This window comes from Zingiber officinale, chromosome 1B (assembly GCF_018446385.1).
Source record: "Zingiber officinale cultivar Zhangliang chromosome 1B, Zo_v1.1, whole genome shotgun sequence".
Taxonomy (NCBI): domain Eukaryota; kingdom Viridiplantae; phylum Streptophyta; class Magnoliopsida; order Zingiberales; family Zingiberaceae; genus Zingiber; species Zingiber officinale.
Window position 1 is genome coordinate 162,307,495 of NC_055986.1, and position 19,986 is coordinate 162,327,480.

General features: G+C 40.7%; 1 protein-coding gene across 24 annotated transcripts; it reads left to right on the forward strand.

The window, feature by feature from the left end:
* Nucleotides 1-1,799: 1,799 nt before the first annotated feature.
* LOC121987417 (poly(A)-specific ribonuclease PARN-like) lies at nucleotides 1,800-12,375 on the forward strand. Of its 24 annotated transcripts, none has more exons than XR_006113639.1 (6): nucleotides 1,800-2,878; nucleotides 3,314-3,432; nucleotides 3,587-3,713; nucleotides 11,235-11,348; nucleotides 11,408-11,489; nucleotides 11,952-12,375. XR_006113639.1 is itself a non-coding variant. In XM_042541217.1 (4 exons), exons 1-4 carry the CDS (start codon nucleotides 1,949-1,951, stop codon nucleotides 12,123-12,125), a joined length of 651 nt encoding a protein of 216 aa, XP_042397151.1. In that variant the 5' UTR covers nucleotides 1,800-1,948; the 3' UTR covers nucleotides 12,126-12,375. The 24 variants fall into 24 exon arrangements, 9 of the variants coding, with proteins under 9 accessions (XP_042397151.1, XP_042397157.1, XP_042397170.1 ...); XR_006113632.1 differs by having other exon boundaries at nucleotides 11,235-11,306; nucleotides 11,398-11,489; XR_006113640.1 differs by having other exon boundaries at nucleotides 11,235-11,306.
* The last annotated feature ends 7,611 nt before the right edge of the window (nucleotides 12,376-19,986 follow it).

Below are 19,986 nucleotides of genomic sequence, written 5' to 3' on the forward strand. Positions count from 1 at the left end.
TTTTAGACGTTTGTGCCACCGATAACAAAGAATGTCTAGTAAGCAAATAGTATTTTAGAATCTTCTAGCCTATCACATCAGAAATTTATGTGCTCGCTTAAGGAAATGTGTCAAGAGACATTTTTTGACTTGTCTTTTCCTAATTGATGCTTTGAAAAACATACATATACTTTGGGATACGTGCACAGAGGCTATAATCGCACTATAAAAGAGGTTCTTCATCCACAAACGAAGGTAAACAATGCTTCGTTATTCTACGCGCTTTATGCTACTGTTCATTTCTATTATTTTTCTCCACTGAACCGAGGACTGACTTGAACGTCGGAAAGTTAACGCCGGGACCCCTTCCTTAGTTCGGTACTAACATTCTTGGTTTTGTAGGACATCGCGAAGTCTTCATCTCGTCAACCGGTAAATCATGTTCCTAGCTTACCGTCTTCTCAACTTTCGGAGATATCAGTAAAAAAATTTGGATTTAGAAACAAGCCAACACAAGTTGAAACCTTCTTCAGAAACCACCGAAAATCGAAGAAAATTCTCTACCAACCAAATTCTATGGCCGAGAGCTATTCCCTCTTTCGTTGCACAACTCCTTTGCTTCCACAGAGAGCAACCATGATTTGGATTTGATTCTGCATCTAATGTATATAATGCATCGTGCCATTCTCCTTCATAATCCCACAATTATTTTTCTCCTCCATCATATTTAACTTTCTACAAACCTATTGCTGCAACAACAATGGTGATTGTTTTGACCTGTCGGATCGATATTTTCAACTTGTCAAAGGCTTGTTGCTCTCCGTCATGCAAGTATACGATGACTTATGAGGGGATTTTTACCACCTTGGCCAGTGAGGTTGGGCAACAGAAGGACAAGAGTTCCGATGTTAGGAGAGACGCCGAGGCGGCAGAACGGGATGGCATGACTCCCAGGAGTGAAGTGCTCAGGTGGCTCAGCTCCGTGCAAGATATGGAAGATGAAGCCAAGTCAATAGAGAGAAAATACAACCAAAAGATCAAGTGTTTGTGTAGCTTTTCACTCAACGTTTGTTCTACCTACCGTCTTAGAAGTCTTAGAAACAGAGCTGAAGCAACACTTGCCAGGATCAGAGAGCTCAAACAAAGTGGAGCGTTCACTAAGCTCGCAGATAACCTGAACATTATGTGCTCCATCAAGATGCGAACCCCCAAGACAATTGGCATGGACAAGGTCTTCGAGGAGCTTCAACGCCGTGCCACATATTATACACTACAAGAAAACAGGACTTCAGAAACGGATTTTTAAAACGAAAATAAAATCTGTTTCAGATTTATATAAATCAGAGACAGATTTAATACAGAATTATTAATCCGTTTCATTTTAGTAAATTATATATATATTTTAAAAAAATTAAGACAGAATTTAAAACAATTTTGAAACGAAATTACATATAAATTTTTATAAATAAAAATAATATGAATTATAAACAGAATTTGAGACTGTATCATTTCTGTGATAAATTTCATTTATAAATTAATTAAAAATTAAAACGGAAATAAAATCTGTTTCAGATGTATATAAATCAGAGACAGATTTAATACGGAATTATTAATCCGTTTCATTTTAGTAAATTATATATTTTTTTTGAAAAATAGACAGAATTTAAAATAAATTTGAAAGGAAATTATATATAAATTTTTATAAATAAAAATAAATATGAATTATAAATAAAATTTAAGACTGTATAATTTTTGTGACTAATTTCATTTATAAATTAATTAAAAGTTAAAATGAAAAATACAATTGCAGAGAATAAATGTCGAGTTCCGATTTCGGAATGGTCATGGCAGGTTAAGACATGCGGAATCTGCCATTTGTTTGGGTGTGCTACCGATCCTAACCCTAGGTCTGCTGCCTCGCCTCCGTCCCTTCTCCACCGATGCGCCCGGTGGCTGCAGCGTGGCCGTGATGCAGGTGACGAGGTCCAATTTCAACGCGGCGCTGGAGGGCCTTAGGGCCTGCGTAGAGGAGTCGGACTTCGTGGTCGTTGACCTTGAGATGACCGGCGTGACAAGTGCCCCATGGAGGAACTCGTTCGAGTTCGACCGATCCGATGTCCGTTACCTTAAGCTGAAGGACTCCGTTGAGAAGTTCGCTGTCGTGCAGTTCGGTGTCTGTCCCTTCCGCTGGGATTCATCCAAGGGCTCCTTCTTCGCCCATCCATTAGTGTTCTTCATCATTTGGTTTTCGTTTTGTTATGATAGGGTTCAATGTGGTTTTAGAGAAAATGGAAGCGATGAATTGACTTCTCTATCGGTTTTTTATTTTTGTGGGGAAAAAAATGATCTTTACCTCATTCTCCTGTTCAAATCGAATGCCTTGCTTAGGATATTCTTTCACGTTTTCTCCCTCTGGAAGCTAGGCCTGCTTGCGATAAAGGTTAAAAACTGTTCATATGTCAAGCATATGAGATTCATGACTGATTTTTGCGTGGTTTTACCTTATCACTTCTTTTGACGGATATCCAATTTATGTTTTGATGAGATGGTGGTAGTTTACTGATCAGGACTATTCATTTGATATTTTTGGGTTAATTTATCATTCATACTTGCTTGTTCTGTGGGACAAGTCTCGACAGACATTGGTAGGTAATTGTAGACGAAATTTGTGTTAGATCACTTAGTTATTAATATAAGATTCTGTATGATTTCATGTTTGTAGAAATTTGTTGGATTTCGTGTGACATCTGCAGCTCTTTACATTGCAGGCATAACTTCTATATCTTTCCACGGAATGAGTTGCCACTTCATGGGCCACCTGATGATTTCCTATGGCAAGTAACATCCATCGACTTCCTTGCTAAATGCCAATTTGACTTCAATGCATGCATATATGAAGGTGTTTTTCTCAATCAAGTTCTTCGCATCCTACTATACATACAGTGTTGCCTTTCCATCATACCACTAAAAGATAAGTCTCAATTAGTCGTTCTATCTACTTAGTCATTTATTAAATCTGGAGAGGCAAGGGACTCCTTCCATTGCTTGTTGGGTGACTGTGGGTTCACATGCCCTTTTTATCTGTTAGCAGTTTCTTGTGCTGTGTCATAGAACTCATCAGTTGTAGTTACCAGTGTATATTTGATGTTTGACTTATTTAAATCTTAAGCATTTGTTAATCCCATGAGGATTCTGCTTCTCTGAATAACTGGTGACAATTTTTACAATGCCTTGTGTCAATAAAATTTGTCTTTCATTTTTAACTTGCAATGTGTAAAGATGCATTAATTGTTAGATACCAGTTTCCTTTTCTAACAAAAGCTAATAATTAGAGGTTGTGAAAAAGCACTTCAATGACTTCATGTATGTTCGTGTTGTTGATGAGGACAACTCATGGCAAATTAAAGGAGGGTAGTCTATGTCGACACAAATGAAGATAAGACTGTATTGATGGTATGGAATGAAGCTATGTCTTGCAGAGGCTTTTATAACTTTTAACCTTACCATATTCTGGAACAGTTATATCTCGGAAACAATGTTTGACAGGACTTTGACTGAAGCTCAACCATGTGAATACTAAATTTTGTTATTTACTTTTTATATGCAGAAAGATGTCCTTGAAGATCTGAGAAAAAATGCAGAAAAAAGAATCAAGTCTTCTGTTGGATTTTGGCATGTTGTTGATCTTCTTGCATCAACAGAAAAATTGATTGTCGGTCATAATTGTCTTCTAGGTTTGCTGTTTATGCTCATAGAAGTCTCTCTCTCTCTCTCTTTTTTTTCCACTTTTACCAATACCATCTGATCAATTTACTTTTATATAAACAGATTTAGCTCATATATGTTAGGATCGTTCGTACTCGGCTAGAGAGGGGGGGTGTGAATAGCCGCCCTAAATTCTCGCGTTCTTCCTACAGTTAGGGTTAGTCGCAGCGGAAATACAAGGAAGAAACTAAGGAGAAGAAAAACAAACCGATGTAACGAGGTTCGGAGATGAACTCCTACTCCTCGGCGTGTCCGTAAGGTGGACGAAGCCTACCAATCCGTCGGTGGATGAGTCCCCGGAGAACCGGCTAAATATGAGCTCCTTATGGGTGGAGAAACCTCGCCACAACTACTTCTTGCAACAGTAAGATAAGGAGTACAAATACAAGAGAAGCAAGAAGTAAATACACAGCAAATGTAAGCAACCCTTGCCTTCTTGTCGACTGTTGAAGAAGCAACAACTTCTCAGACGCCAACCACAGGCTCAGTCGGAGTCCCAGCCGAAGGAAGAAGCTCACGCGAAGCTTGCGAAGAAGAGCTCAACAAAGCTCAAGCACCAGCAGCACAGAGAAAGAAGCAGTAGCACAGAAGATGCCTCGTCTCCTTTATACCGCGAAGAAATGAAGAAACTAGCGTTGCAGCGGCTAGAACCTGATCGATCGTGGACCGATCGGGCCTACGTGATTGGTCCCCTGATCGGTGCGAAACATTACGTGCGTGCTACGTCGATGCAGCGGACCGATCGAATACCTGGATCGGTCCGGACCGATCCCAACTCTTAACTGGCTCCTCCTTCCGCGACATCGTCTCCTGATCGGCCGCGATCGAAGCTCTGATCGGTCCACGCGACCGATCAGGCGTCTTCTCGCGACTCGATCACCGATCGGTGCGGGCCGATCGAGATACCAATCGATAAGCGATCGATTCTTGATCGGTCACCGACCGATCAGATAACTAAGTGACTTGGTTTTGCCCAAACCAAGTCCCAAGCCTTCCAAACCAACATTGGTCAACCTCGACCTGTTGGTACTTCATTCGCATCCGGTCACTCCCTTGACCTGCTAGAATTCCCACCAAGTGTCGTCAATCCTTTGACCTACTTGGACTTTCCTCAACACCGGATGTCCGATCATCCCGATCCATCCGGATTTTCCTCGCCTCGCTTCACCACGCGGACTTTCACGGCTTCACTCACAGATTTCCGCCCTAACATCCCGGTTAGGACTTTCTCACTGGCTTCACTCACGGGACTTTCCAACTACCTAACATCCCAGTTAGGACTTTCCCGGTTGACTCACCAGACTTTCCACACCGCCTAACATCCAGTTAGGACTTTCCCACCGCCTGGCTTCACTCACGGGACTTTCCACCGCCTAACATCCAGTTAGGACTTTCCTCGTGCCAACTCCCCGCTTGGACTTCTCGTCCAAGTCTCCATACTTGGACTTTTCCCTGCCAAGTCTCCACACTTGGACTTTCGCGCCAAGCTCCTTGCTTGGACTTTTCGATGCCAAGTTCCCTACTTGGACTTTTCCGTGTCATACTTGGACTTTCCCGAATCAGTCAACCAGTCAACCTTGACCTACGGTTGCACTGATAATCTCCCAAACATCTATTCTTGTCCCATATCAAGAATACAACTCTTCCACGAGTGTCAAACATCAAAATACAACTCAAATAGTCAACCTTGAGCTAAGGTTGCACTAACAATCTTCCTAAGTCAAACATCAAAATACAACTCGAGTCAGTCAACTCGAGTCGGTCAACCAGTCAACCTTGACCTAGGTTGCACCAACAATCTCCCCTTTTGATGTTTGACAAACCATAATCAAGTTAGGTTAATCCGATAACCTAACTTAGGTTTCTCAATGTTCTTCAATGTTCTTCCTCAACATTATCTAGAACATTCTCCCATTCTCCAACACTCTCCCCTTTTGACACACATCAAAAGAGTCAAGAGTTTCCTCTAATGAAAGTCCCATACCTTCATTGAAACTCTTAATTTCCCTCGATACTAAACTCAACAATCAACTTAGTGACAATCCACTAATCCTCAAAAGTCTTAAGGAGTAAAACCCCCTAAGAGTCAACTCCCTTGACAATTAGGTAAAACTCCCCAAAGGTCAACTCCTCACCATTGCAACAATGTCTTGGAGAGTTTGAACCTTTAGAAACCCGAAACTCAACTCCCAAAACTGAAATTTCAGACACTGCTGAAAATTAAAGCGCACGCGATCGGTCCTCGGCGATCAAAGCCCCTGGATCGGTCCCGGCCGATCCACTTCGATCGATCGCCGGATCGTCACCGATCGGTCACCGGACCGATCAGCCTTCACCGATCGCACCAAGCTCTCGGATCTTCTGGATCGATGCGGACCGATCCGTACTTGGATCGGCTGGGCCGATCGGGACTTCCTGGATCGCCGATCCGGACTCGATAGAGATTTCTGATATATCCGTCCCGAAATTCAGAATCTCCTAGAAAATTCCAGAAAATTCGAAAAATTTTGAAATTTTGAGGATACATTCCTCATACCATATACTATCATGGAAAAATAGTTTTAGATGAAAATAACTTCCATTTTCAAATCTTGATACAAAGTTCAAAAACTTTTAAAATAGTTCAAAGTTTAACTCATCTTTGTATCATCTTGTTCAATGATGAATGCAATCACTAAGATGGCTTCATCAAGGTTTTTCAAATCAATTTTAAAATGATTTTAAACCTTTTAATTTAGGACCATAATCTTAGGACTATATGTACATGACTTGTACACAAGTTTTCCCTATGATCCTCCAATCTCTTGAATTAGGCTCATCTAGGTACAAGAATTATGCACCTTGATCCTAATTCATGATCCTAATATCTCACACACATCTAAAGTGTATCAAACACATCCATGGCAATTTTGATGTGAGATATGAGTTTAGGTATCTTAGACTAAGGTCTCATGCATTTTCTAAACACAAATTTGATCTCAATATCAAAATGTGTTTTTCATCCTTAAATCAATTCAATTGATTATTAATGCAAGAGATGATGACATGGCATAAAATGGTATCATAAATGTCATGATGTCATGGCATAAAGTTTGAAACTTAAATAAACATGACATAAAAACTAGCCTAAGCATTATCATGACATTTCAAATGATAATGAAACTAAACATGATGTCATGACATGTGAGGGCAAACAATCATGGCAAGATTTAGCATAAATAAATATACCTAGATTACCTATCTAAGTATCCTTAACCACTTTGCTAACTTCAAATTTAATCCTAGATTGTCCCAAAATGCCAAAATCCTAATTTTGACACTTCTTGAACTCTAGATTAATTCATGCCACTTAAAGATCAAATTTATCCTCAAAACTTGGCATGTTTCATTTTTCCTCGAGAGTTCTCTAGATTTTTCCAAATTGTGCCAATTGAGATTACAAATGAAATTTCCAATCTTTAGGCACATTTAACTCTTCAAAGGAGTAAATGATAATTCCATTTCATTTTCAAAAGTTCTCAAAACTTTGAAAATGCTCCTTGAGTGTCAATTTCCTCAAAGTTGGGTTAACTACCCTTCTAATCGGAGTTGACACTCTCTAACCCATCTATGGGGTAGAGAAGATGCTCCTAGGAACCCAATACCTATTAGAGCTCATTGGGTTCACTAAATATTTACTAGGGATAACTTCCTAGCAACCCCTAATGATCCTCTTGGGCTTTAAAGCCTTGGTCATTTGAGTCTCATCAAGGTCAACTATAGGGGTGACTCCTTGTGACCTTGGTAATGGTCTTCCTAGCCCTAGGTTTTGTTCCATAATCGAATGAAACATTATGATAAGTGGGCTTGACCATTGAGACTTAGGTTTGTGACCTTTCTTGTCCTTGGACTTGGGTTTTGACCCTAGACCCTAGAGTCAAATCCTTAAGAGCCTTTTCTAGAGAGTCAAGTCTTGACCTCAAGACTTGATTTTCTTTCTCTAATACCTCAAGTTTTGATTTATCATTTTCTTTGAGGTATTCCTAGACATGTGTCTAGATGATTTGAGATTCTATCTAGATTTTCCTTAGCCTTAGATGAGTTAATTCTAGGGTTAGCATTTCTAGAATTGTTCTTATCTAGGCTAACATGTTTGGCCCTAAGCACGTATCGATTTCTAGTGTTAACATGCTTATCATTATTGATGATGCAATAAGACTACTAGCACGCATCCTACTATAATTGCAAGAATGAGCTTTAAATGTTACCTTAGGGTTTGCCTTAGCTCCCCCTTTACATGTGTTTGGCCTCTTGTCCTTGTGAGGTTGCCTCCCTTGGACATTGACTCCTATAGTGTCCCCGTTGCTTGCATTGGAAGCACACCACGTGCTTCTTGCTCTTGCGTGTCGGGACTTCGGCTTCCTTGACCTTTGGTGCCGGTGGAGTCTTTCTAACCCTCTTTGGACACTTACTCTTGTAGTGCCCATACTTCCTACACTCAAAACACATTATGTGTAATTTGCTTGAAATCACAGTGTTTGAGTTACCTAGGGTTGTGGATGTAGATGAGCTTTCTTCTTCATCCCTTCCGGAGGTAGATGCCTCTTCTTGCTCCGATCTTGAACAAGAGCTCTCCTCCTCTTCTTCCTTGGATGTTGAGTAGCCCTCAACTCCCAATTCGCTTCCTCCATGATGTGAGCTACTTGGCTCACTAGGCTCCTCTTCATGGAATTTTGCCAAATTGTTCCACAATTCCTTGGCGTTGTTGTACCTATCTATCTTGCACAAAACATTATTAGGTAAAGCAAATTCAATAATTTTTGTTACCTCGTCATTGATTTCGGATTGTCGGATTTGCTCTTTCGTCCACTCCTTCTTCTTGATAGGTTTTCCTTCCTCATCCATCGGAGGGGAAAACCCTTCTTGTACACAAAACCAATTTAACATATTAGTCCTAAGAAAATACATCATCCTTACCTTCCAATATGTGAAGTTGTCGTGAGACTCGTAGAAGGGTTGAATCGTGACATCTTCTCCATAGAGATCCATCTCTAGCCCGTGCTCCCCCGGGTGTTGATCCGTCGAAGAGCGGCCTCGCTCTGATACCACTTGTTAGGATCGTTTGTACTCGGCTAGAGAGGGGGGTGTGAATAGCCGCCCCAAATTCTCGCGTTCTTCCTACAGTTAGGGTTAGTCGCAGTGGAAATACAAGGAAGAAAATAAGGAGAAGAAAAACAAACCGATGTAACGAGGTTCGGAGATGAACTCCTACTCCTCGGCGTGTCTGTAAGGTGGACGAAGCCTACCAATCCGTCGGTGGATGAGTCCCCGGAGAACCGGCTAAATATGAGCTCCTTATGGGTGGAGAAACCTCGCCACAATTACTTCTTGCAACAGCAAGATAAGGAGTACAAATACAAGAGAAGCAAGAAGTAAATACACAGCAAATGTAAGCAACCCTTGCCTTCTTTTCGACTGTTGAAGAAGCAACAGCTTCTCAGACGCCAACCACAACAGCGGCTCAGTGAGTCCCAGCCGAAGGAAGAAGCTCACGCGAAGCTTGCGAAGAAGAGCTCAAAAAAGCTCAAGCACCAGAACAGCAGGAAGAAAGAAGAGAGAGCTAGCACCGAAGATGCCCTCGTCTCCTTTATACTGCGAAGAAACAGTGAAGAAACTAGCCGTTGCGTTGCAGCAGCTAGAACCTGATCGGCGTGGACCGATCGGGCCCTACGATCGGTCCCGAACCGATCGATCGATCTGTAAACATACATGCGTACTACGTCGATGCGTGGACCGATCGATACCTGGATCGGTCCACCGATCATATTCACTCTTGGCTCCTTCCGCGACATCGTCTCCGATCGGTCGCCACGGCCGATCAGGCTCTGATCGGTCCGCAGGCCGATCAGGCGTCTTCTCGCGGCGATCACGCCGATCGGTGCGGGCCGATCGAATCGATCGATAGCACATCGATTCTTGATCGGTCACGGACCGTCGAGATAACTAATGACTTGGTTTTGCCCAAACCAAGTCCCAAGCCTTCCAAACCAACATTGGTCAACCTCGACTGTTGGTACTTCATTCTAGCATCGGTCACTCCCTTGACTGCTAGAATTCCCCAAGTGTCCGGTCAATCCCTTTGACCTACTTGGACTTTCCTCAACACGGATGTCCGATCATCCACGATCCATCTGGATTTTCCTGCACGGCTTCACTCACGGACTTTCACGGCTTCACTCACGAGATTTCCGCCCTAACATCTCGGTTAGGACTTTCTCACTGCCTGGCTCACTCACCGGGACTTTTCAACCGCCTAACATCCCAGTTAGGACTTCCCACCGCCTAGCTTCACTCACTGGACTTTCCCACCTGCTTAACATCCAGTTAGGACTTTCCCACCGCCCTTCACTCACGGGACTTTCCCGCCTAACATCCCAGTTAGGACTTTCCCTCGTGCCAAGCTCCCTGCTTGGACTTCTCCGTGCCAAGTCTCCATACTTGGATTTTTCCAGTGCCAAGTCTCCATACTTGGATTTTTCCAGTGCCAAGTCTCCATACTTGGACTTTTCCAGTACCAAGTCTCCACACTTGGACTTTTCGCGTGCCAAGCTCCCTGCTTGGACTTTTCCAGTGCCAAGTTCCCTGCTTGGACTTTTCCGTTGCCAAGTCTCCATACTTGGACTCTTTCCCGAATCAGGTCAACCAGGTCAACCTTGACCTACGGTTGCACCAATAATCTCCCAAACATCTATTCTTGTCCCATATCAAGAATACAACTCTTCCACGAGTGTCAAACATCAAAATACAACTCAACTAGGTCAACCTTGACCTAAGGTTGCACCAACAATCTTCCTAAGTCAAACATCAAAATACAACTCGAGTCAGGTCAACTCGAGTCAGGTCAACCAGGTCAACCTTGACCTAAGGTTGCAGCAACAATATATACAACAAATTTTTTGGTCCTCTTCCTCCATCTTTGATGGAATTTGTGCAAGCTGTCCATAAAAAATTCCCCCACATTGTTGACACTAAGCACCTTTTGAACTCAAAGCAAACAATTAAGCATTTGATGAAAAAGAATAGCAAGTCATTGTCTTCTGCCTTCTCTCTTTTATGGCCCAACGTATCATCTAATTTCCAGACCACTTCCAAGTCTTACTTGAGATTTGAGGTCCAAACAGATGAAATTAGGTAAGCTTTCATAATTCAATCATTTTATTCATTTGTTTCTGCATCAGGAAATAACAAACTAAACATGATCATTCGTTATTTTTTGACTTTGTTGGGTTGGAAATTTTCTCATACTATTTTAAACTCTCAAGTGTAAATCTGTTGCTATTATATGTTTAATCTATCTGCAGCAGTTGTAGTAACTATTAAAAAGGATTTGCTTTGATCCCTTTTCTTTTATTATTTATTCACAAGAATTTCTTTTGTCATTTTCCTTTTTTTTCGTAACATTTGTACTCTTTGCATTCTCATTTCAATGTTTAGTGTTTATTGTATTTTAGGTTGTTACATATTGTTTCCTTATAGCCACAATGTTCTAACTAATTTGTAGATGAGAATGAGGTTATCTAGAGGTAATCAAGTTATCCAAGAATGATCCGTAATTATTTAATTAGGTAATTCTACTTTTCCATATTCTATTGTGACTTATGTTTCACTCGTTAGTATCATGCAGGATACCAAGAGCAAACGCTGCATTAGCCACAACAACAAAGAGCAAATGTTGGATTCAAAACCATCTTTTAATCTTTTGCTTGGTACTATTTGCTTACTATCTTCTATAGTTTTGTTTATTAATATTATAGGATTATTTCTTAGCAATATTTATAGTTCGTGTGGTATTTTGTTGATAGATATTAAGCTTTTTTAGTTTGTGATTTAAATTAATCAATGTGTAGTAAGAAGACCATCAAGTCTTTTCTATTATCTTGTATTTGATTTTGTTATATGTACTTAGAGATTCTAAGTTTAAGATTCAAATTTGAAGAAAATTCTACTTAAGTATTTGTTCACACTGATATAATTTTTATGATTTTGTGATGCCTATTGTTTCAGAGCCAAAAGAGTCTTCATGACTTGTTAATTCTTTAGCATTGACAACTATGGACTAATTAGTGGTGATCATTGATATTGATTATGACTTTTGCATAATTTTAATTTATTTGCATTAAAAATTTTGATATTGCAAGACTTACTCGTTTCATGTTTTGATTTGTTAGATTTTCTCAACAAAATTGGTTGGTTCATTAATTTGTACAAGAGAAGCAATTTATCTCATGAAATTCGAAGACAAGGAGGGCAAAAAGAAGAAATTGAAGGCATGCATGCTATTAGCTCGAGGATGGAGGAACAAATTATTGAAAGGAAAAAAAACTTGTTATTACATAAAGTAGGCAGAGGAAAGAAAATCGTATTGAGGAAGGTAGGCAAAGAGAAGAAAATCTCAAGGAGATGATTCGGAAATGATTCAAGAAATGGAATATACAAATCATTTATATCTAGGAGAATTTGGTCTTTATAGTTTGATTATTGGTCAAATTTATTTGGATAATGTAAATATTTATTTATTTTAATGTTAATTGTATAATACATTTGGAATTAGAAGTTATTTCTTTTTAATAAATTTAATTTATTTGAAATAAAGAATTATTTAAATATATTGATGAGAAATATAAAAATATAATATAATAATATTTAGTGATAAATTTAAAAATAAAATTATATACGGATTTATAAATAGAATTGTAAACAGATTTATAAACAAGATTAATAACAGATTTAAAACAAAATCAGAGATAGAATTTATATTTGAAATTAATTTTATTTTGTTAATTTGAAAACAGATTTATAAACAGTTTTTTCATCCGTTTTTAAAATTAGAGACGGAATATTTCCGTTTCAAAATTAGCTACGGGGCTTTCACTAACGGATTTTTGAGACGGAATATTCCGTCTCAAACTTTCTTTAGAGATGGAAAAATGATTTTTAGAGACAGATTTTTTCGTCTCTAAAGTCCTGTTTTCTTGTAGTGATAGTTTGAGTGTGATTGGCATCCTCGGAATGGGTGGTGTGGGCAAGACGACACCCTTGAGAAGACTCAACAATGATTTTCCGAGTGAAACAGAGATAGACGTGGTATCTTCCCTGAGCTATCAATATTATCCCTGTGCAGTCGGTCAAGACAGACACTGATGAGATGACTTGTCTGTTGACAGCAAAATATGAAAGTATATAGGAAAAATGCTTTGTTAATTCTGTATATTTTCATCAATAATCAATTAAAAGAATATATGCAATCTTCATCGCCATAAAATCTACTACTAATCTTTATAATTGATTATATAAAATAAGGAAACTAAGACATAATTGGATATCAGCTAATTATATAGAATATATTATGTAAATCACATTTAATCAAGTTGATTGTGTCAGTCAATTAGAATCTTTTCTTTTAATATGAAATCTTTTCTTTAATACTCCCCCTTAAGTTGGAGCATGAATGTCAAGAATAACTTACTTGTGAATAAGTGTACGAAATGGAGATTGGTCCAATGCCTTGGTGAATATGTCTACGATCTGATTTTCACTTGGCACATAAGTAGTCTTTATTTCTCTTTTTTCAATTCACTCTCGAACTATGTGACAGTCTATCTCAATGTGTTGTCCTTTCATGAAAAATTGGATTGGCAGCAATGTGCATCACTGCTTGATAGTCACAATATAAAAGTACTAGTTGTTGATGATCGATGCCCAAATCTCGTAATAAGTACCTTAGCCAAGTTACTTCACAAGTAGTAGAAGTCATGAATCTATATTCTGCCTCAGCTAAAGACCTAGACACGGTGGTATGTTTCTTGCTTTTTCATGAGATAAGAGCTTTTCCAAGAAAGATACAATAACCAATGATTGATCGTCGTGTAGTAATGTCTCCACCCCAGATCGCGTCGTAGAACCCAACTAAACTTAAATCACCTTTAGAAGGAAAAAATAATCCTTGTCCCGGTGTACCTTTTGTAGGGGATCTTGTGGCCGGCTAGAAGGGAGGTTGGATAGACGGTGCCCCCAATTGGTCTCTTCCTAGGTATGTTAGCTTGCGCAGTGGAATAATACACAACAAACACAAATATGAAAGCTAAAGACTAAAGGAAAGAAGCAAACAAATCGACATGTCGATTTACATGGTTCGGAGATAAGGCTCCTACTCCATGGCTATTCGTAAGGTGGACGATCCCTATCTGTCGATGGATTACTCCCTGGAAGACCTCCGTCTAGTTCACGTAGCTCCTTGTGGATGGAGAAAGCTCACCACAACTCTCACAAGAACTCTTAAGAAGTTAGGGCACTGGTATACTATTAATAGGGGTTAACCATCTGTATTTCGTCAGTCTTAACCAAGCTCCAAAGCCTTGGTTATATAGAACAGGGTTTGGAAAATCCCGCCTACCAGTCGATTGCCAAAACCATCCGGCGACTGTCCTCTGTGGAGATTCGACCGTTATATCCCAACGGCTCAATACCAGCCGACTGCTCCATACTGGTCGAGCGAACAGAAGCATTCTGTTCGCTTCTAGTCGACTGCCCAGTCGACTATACCAGTCGACTGATGTAGCTACTAGTCGACTAATACCTTAGTACAATCTCTCAACACTCGGACCCTCACCCTTATGACTTACTCTACTCTTCGTTGCAGCTTTGACCTCTTGCCTTCAACCCTACTTCCTTTGGCTCTCGTCCCTCGGATGCATCCAAGCCCGCGGCTCGCCCCAATGTCATCCTTTGCATATGCCTCGAAGTCGCTTCCCTCGGCCCTTGTCCTTGCTGCCTTATCCACGATCCCTCGGATGCTCTATCCTTCACCGAACCCGAAGCCATCAACCTAAGTTATATGTGTATCCTGCAAACCTGCACACTCATATACACATATCAAATACAAGGGTGAACTTAACTTAAATCCTTTGCCCAAATACCAAAACACATGGTCGCACGGACCATTGAGATTGCTCCAATAATCTCCCCTTTTTTAATGTTTGGTAATACGTTTAAGTTAGGAAAAACAAATAGCAAATAAATATGCAAAAAATAATGGACTTACGATGCCAAGGATACACACTTGGACTTATACCGCCAAATGGACTTACGTTGCCAAGGCTACACACTTAGATTTACACCGCCAAATGGACTTACGTTGCCAAGGCTACACACTTGAACTTATACCACCGAATGGACTTACGTTGCCAAGGCTACACACTTGGACTTACACCGCCGAATGGACTTACGTTGCCAAGGCTATACACTTGGACTTACACTGCCGAATAGAAAATGCAAACATGTATTGTAACCTATCCCAAGGCTCCCCTACATCTAAAGCTCTGAACTAAAAATTTTATCACAGGGCTATTTAAGAACCTATCACAAGGCTTCCCCTACGCAAAGACACTTAAGGTTTTCCGAAACTAAAATTTACTTCTCCCCCTTTGCCTAACTTCCAAAAGCTTTCCAACAATATCCCAATTGTCGAAAACTTAATTATCAAACTGACCCTAAACTCATGTATTTATCCCCCATGGATCTCATATATCTAAACGAGTTGACACGGTCAAGATCAGCGCTAACAACACTTTCAGGCTGGTATCAGTCGACTGCCCTATTGAAATCAACACACAGAATCATTCTGTGTTCGAAATCCACTGTTACCAGTCGACTAACACCCTAATTTCAGCCCATTTCAACATTTTTGACCCAATTTTAGAAATGCATAGAAAATTCTACAAACATTCAAAAATCTCCAAATTTTGTGGAAATGTCTGTTTTGCCCATGTCTACTTAAAAAAATATATGTAAAAATGTATCTATCACTAATCCCAGGATTGACACAAAATTCAAAACTAGCTAAATGGTTCAATTGCACCTTGACCTAAAGTCCTAGTTTCGACTTCCTCTTAATGTATTTGCCGACAATGCATCCCTAGCATTGGTTTATATGGTATCTATGCATCAAAAATCAATTATCATGCAGTATGCCCCCAATTTCATATTTCCTTGTATGAAACACAATCCATGTGTGCCAATTCCCTAGGTTTGAAACTCAAGTCCGTCTCCAAATCATTTGGCACATTCCATGACTCCCCTAGACTCCCAAGTAAACCCCACTTAAGATTTATTGGCCATGGGTGTCAAATTGACTCTTTGAGCTCCCCGTAGAGCTCTTAGCCTTAGCCACCTCCCTAAGTGACTCATCCACAATTGCTAGGCCATATCAGTGGACCTCCCGTGACACTTGGACTACAAACCTAACCTTTTTGACCTTGGACACCTTGTCCTGGGTTAATTTAACCTTACCTTTAAATGACTTTCTTTTGTCATTTATTGATTTCTCCTTTCTATAGTCATATGCAACCCTAGCATAAAACTTTCCCTTAGCATTGGAGACACTAGATCGGTATCCTAGACCCGATATATCATTGTTGGATCTTTGACTACCCAACACCATACCTAAACCCTTAGATCCAACATTGAATCTTTCTAGGGTTTTCTCCAACTTATCAAGCTTTGTCTTCAAAGCTTGATTTTTCCTTTCTAGGTTCCGAAACCTAGAGTTAACATGTCCACCATGGACATTCCTAGATCTACCATTTCTAGGTATGTGTCTCCCCTTCTTGGGATTAATGTCTTGGTTCTTCTTAGGTCTATCATGCCTAGGTTTATCATGAATGGTTCTCCTAGGGTTATGATCTACAATTACCCTATTCCTATCATGATATCTAAATCCAAAATTTTGCATGGGAAAATAATGAAAATTATTCCTAGCATGCATGGAAGTATAAAAATTTAAATTTGAATTACACTTTAAATTAGGGTATACCTCCCTTACCCTTGAAGCTTCCCCTCGACTCAAGCTCCTCTTCTTCTTCTTCTCCCACTTCTTTAAATGCTCTAATTTCTTGAGCTCTCTCTTTTTTGGGCATCTTGTGTAGTAGTGTCTCATCTCACCACACGTGAAACATCTAATGTGCTTCTTCTCCTTCTTTTTCCTACAACCCATGTTAGTATTTAAAATAATTTGAGTAGGTTTAGGTTTTACCTTCTTGAGCAAAGGACATATACTCTTTTAATGTCCCTTCTCATTGCAACCGAAGCAAATTATGTTGTTCTTTGACTTCACTTTGGTGGAGATGCTCACTAGATTGATCTCCAAGACGTCCTCTTCTTCTTTACTTGTCTTGGATTCTTCTTCAACCTTTGAGGATGTTGATGATGGTTCCTCATCCTCCTTCTCCTCGGATGTGACCGAATTCACTTCCTCTTCCTCTTTTGATGTTGAATTTGTCTCCACATCCGATTGGTCTTTCTTCTCCTCTTGTACCACTTCATCACTTTCTTCGAATCTTTTCTCCTCTTGTGTAGGCACGAGTTCTTTCCCTTGAACTTTCTTCACTTTGCACCATAATTCATGGGCATTCTTGTATTCACCTATATCATTTAACACGTTAGAAGATAAAATATCTACCAAAATTGATATTACCTTATCGTTGCCTTTGACCGTGTGGTTTGCTCTTCCGTCCAATGTCGTGTTCAGAGTTTCTTCCCTTTCTTGTCCTTCAATACTTCAAATGACTCTTCCACCACCATCATAGTGCCCCACTACTACAAAATGAGCCTAAGGTATCACTTTGGGAACAACACTTTAGTAAATTGTTGTCATATATCAAGTTTTGGAAAAAACATGCAACACTTTCAAATAAGTGTTGCATTATAACTAAAATGCAACATAATTTTTAGAAGTGTTGCAGTTGATATTAGAAAAGACAACACTTTTGTAAAAATGTTGCAATAGTGCAGGAATACGTAACACTTTTTAAATGTGTTGCAGTAGTAGTTGTTAGGATCTCTTCGTACGGCTAGAGAGGGGGTGTGAATAGCCGACCCCAATCTTTCGCGTTTCTTCCTACGATTAGGTTAGTTGCAGCGGAAATACAAGGAAGAAACTAAGAAGAAGAAAGCAAACCTCAAACGCAAGGATGTAACGAGGTTCGGAGATGAACTCCTACTCCTCGGCGTGTCCGTGAGGTGGACGAGCCCTATCAATCCGTCGGTGGATGAGCCCCCGGAAAACCGGCTAATACAATATACTCCTTGTGGGTGGAGAAACCTCGCCACAAACGTTTGCAACAGCAAACAAAGAGTACAAGAACAAAGAGTAAGCAAGAAATACAATAAGAATACACAAGCACTCTACCAATCTTGCTTTCTCGTCGACTGGAGTCCGGATGAAGCAGCAGCAGCTGTTCCAGTCGGGGAAGCTCACGCGAAAAGACAGCTCAAAAAGTCACCAAAACTCAAGCGAGGAAGAAAAGATTTATGTGACAGGCTAGAAGATTCTAAAAGATGAAGTAGGCTGGAAATGCTTTGTTGTTAGTGACATAAACTGCCAAAAGAGTACAAAAAGACATGGATGGGTCTCGCTATAGTTCGATCGGTCGTGGACCGATCGAGGTGCCTGATCGGTCTCATGGGGTCCAACTCCTAATTCGGTGCTCGCGGGGACCGATCAGGCCCTGTGCTGATCGGTCCCCAGACCGATCAGAAGGCTTCACAGAGAGTTGCCCAACTCTCTGTGTGGAATCTGATCGGTCCCTGGACCGATCCCACCTCAGCGTCCCTGATCGGTCCCGGGGACCGATCAGGCTCCATGCTGATCGGTCCCCAGACCGATCAGTAAGCCCACAGAACCATGATCGCCTTCTGTTGGTTATCTGATCGGTCACCAGACCGATCAGATACCCAACCGTATCACTGGATCGGTCTGCAGACCGATCCAGAGCTTGGTTTTTCCCAAACCAAGTCCCAAGTCTCCCAAGCCAACATCCGGTCAACCTTGACCTGTTGGTATATCATGCTTAGCATCCGGTCACTCCCTTGACCTGCTAAGACTCTCCACCAAGTGTCCGGTCAATCCCTTTGACCTACTTGGACTTTTCCACACCAGACGTCCGATCATCCCTGATCCATCTGGATTTTCCTCTTCGTGCCAAGTATCCGATCACTCTCTTGACCTACTTGGACTTTCCAACACCAGAAGTCCGATCATCCCTGATCCATCTGGATTTTCCCTTGCCTGGTTTCACTCACCAGGACTTTCCAACTGCCTAACATCCCAGTTAGGACTTTCCCACTGCCTGGCTTCACTCACCAGGACTTTCCACTCCCCCTAACATCCCAATAAGGACTTTCCCACGGCCTGGCTCCACTCACGACTTTCCACACCGCCTAACATCCCAGTTAGGACTTTCCCCTGGCTCCACTCACCGGGACTTTCCACACGCCTAACATCCAGTTAGGACTTTCCCGTGCCAAGCTCCTGCTTGGACTTTTCGCCAAGTCTCCATACTTGGACTTTTCCGTGCCAAGTCTCCATGCTTGGACTTTTCCAGTGCCAAGTCTCCATACTTGGACTTTTCAGGTCAACCAGGTCAACCTTGACCTACGGTTACACCAATAATCTCCCAAACATCTATTCTTGTCCCATATCAAGAATAGAACTCTCTCACAAGAGTCAAACATCAACATGCAACTCAACTAGGTCAATCTTGACCTAAAGTTGCATCAACAATCTTCCCAAGTCAAACATCAAAATACAACTCGAGTCAAGTCAACTCGAGTCGGGTCAACCAGGTCAACCTTGACCTAAGGTTGCACCAACAATCTCCCCCTTTTTGATGTTTGACAAAACCATAATCAAGTTTGGTTAACCCGATAACCTAACTTAGGTTTTCCAACCATCTTCCAATGTCCAATGTTCTTTCCTTGAACATTCTCTGGACATTCTCCCCTTAGGTTAACCCGATAACCTAACTTGGGTTCTCCAATAATTCTCCCCCTTTTTGACACACATCAAAAAGTATTCCAATGTTCTTCCTCGAACATTCCTTGACATTCTTCCCCTAGCTTAGGTTAACCCGATAACCTAGCTTGGGTTCTTCAATAATTCTCCAATGAACACTCTCCCCTTTTTGACACACATCAAAAAGAAAAGGAGGATATCAAGGTCAAGAGTTTCTTCCTAATGAAAGTCCCATACCTTTCATTGAAACTCTTAATTTCCCCCTTGATACTAAACTCAACAACCAACTTAGTGATAATTCCATATCACTCAAGTCTTTAAGAGTAAAAACTCCCCCTAAAAGTCAACTCCCCTTGACAATTAGGTAAAAACTCCCCCTAAAGGTCAACTCCCCCTTGACCATTGCACCAACA

What these genes read in the sequence shown, in the direction of transcription:
- LOC121987417 (XM_042541217.1), top strand. Translation starts at nt 1,949, where the DNA reads ATGCAGGTGACGAGGTCCAATTTCAACGCGGCGCTGGAGGGCCTTAGG. An exon ending in GGCTCCTTCTTCGCCCATCC is followed by an intron (nt 2,203 to 2,747) that starts ATTAGTGTTCTT and finishes TTTACATTGCAG; the next exon opens with GCATAACTTCTATATCTTTC. An exon ending in CAATGCATGCATATATGAAG is followed by an intron (nt 2,879 to 11,397) that starts GTGTTTTTCTCA and finishes TTCACTCGTTAG; the next exon opens with TATCATGCAGGATACCAAGA.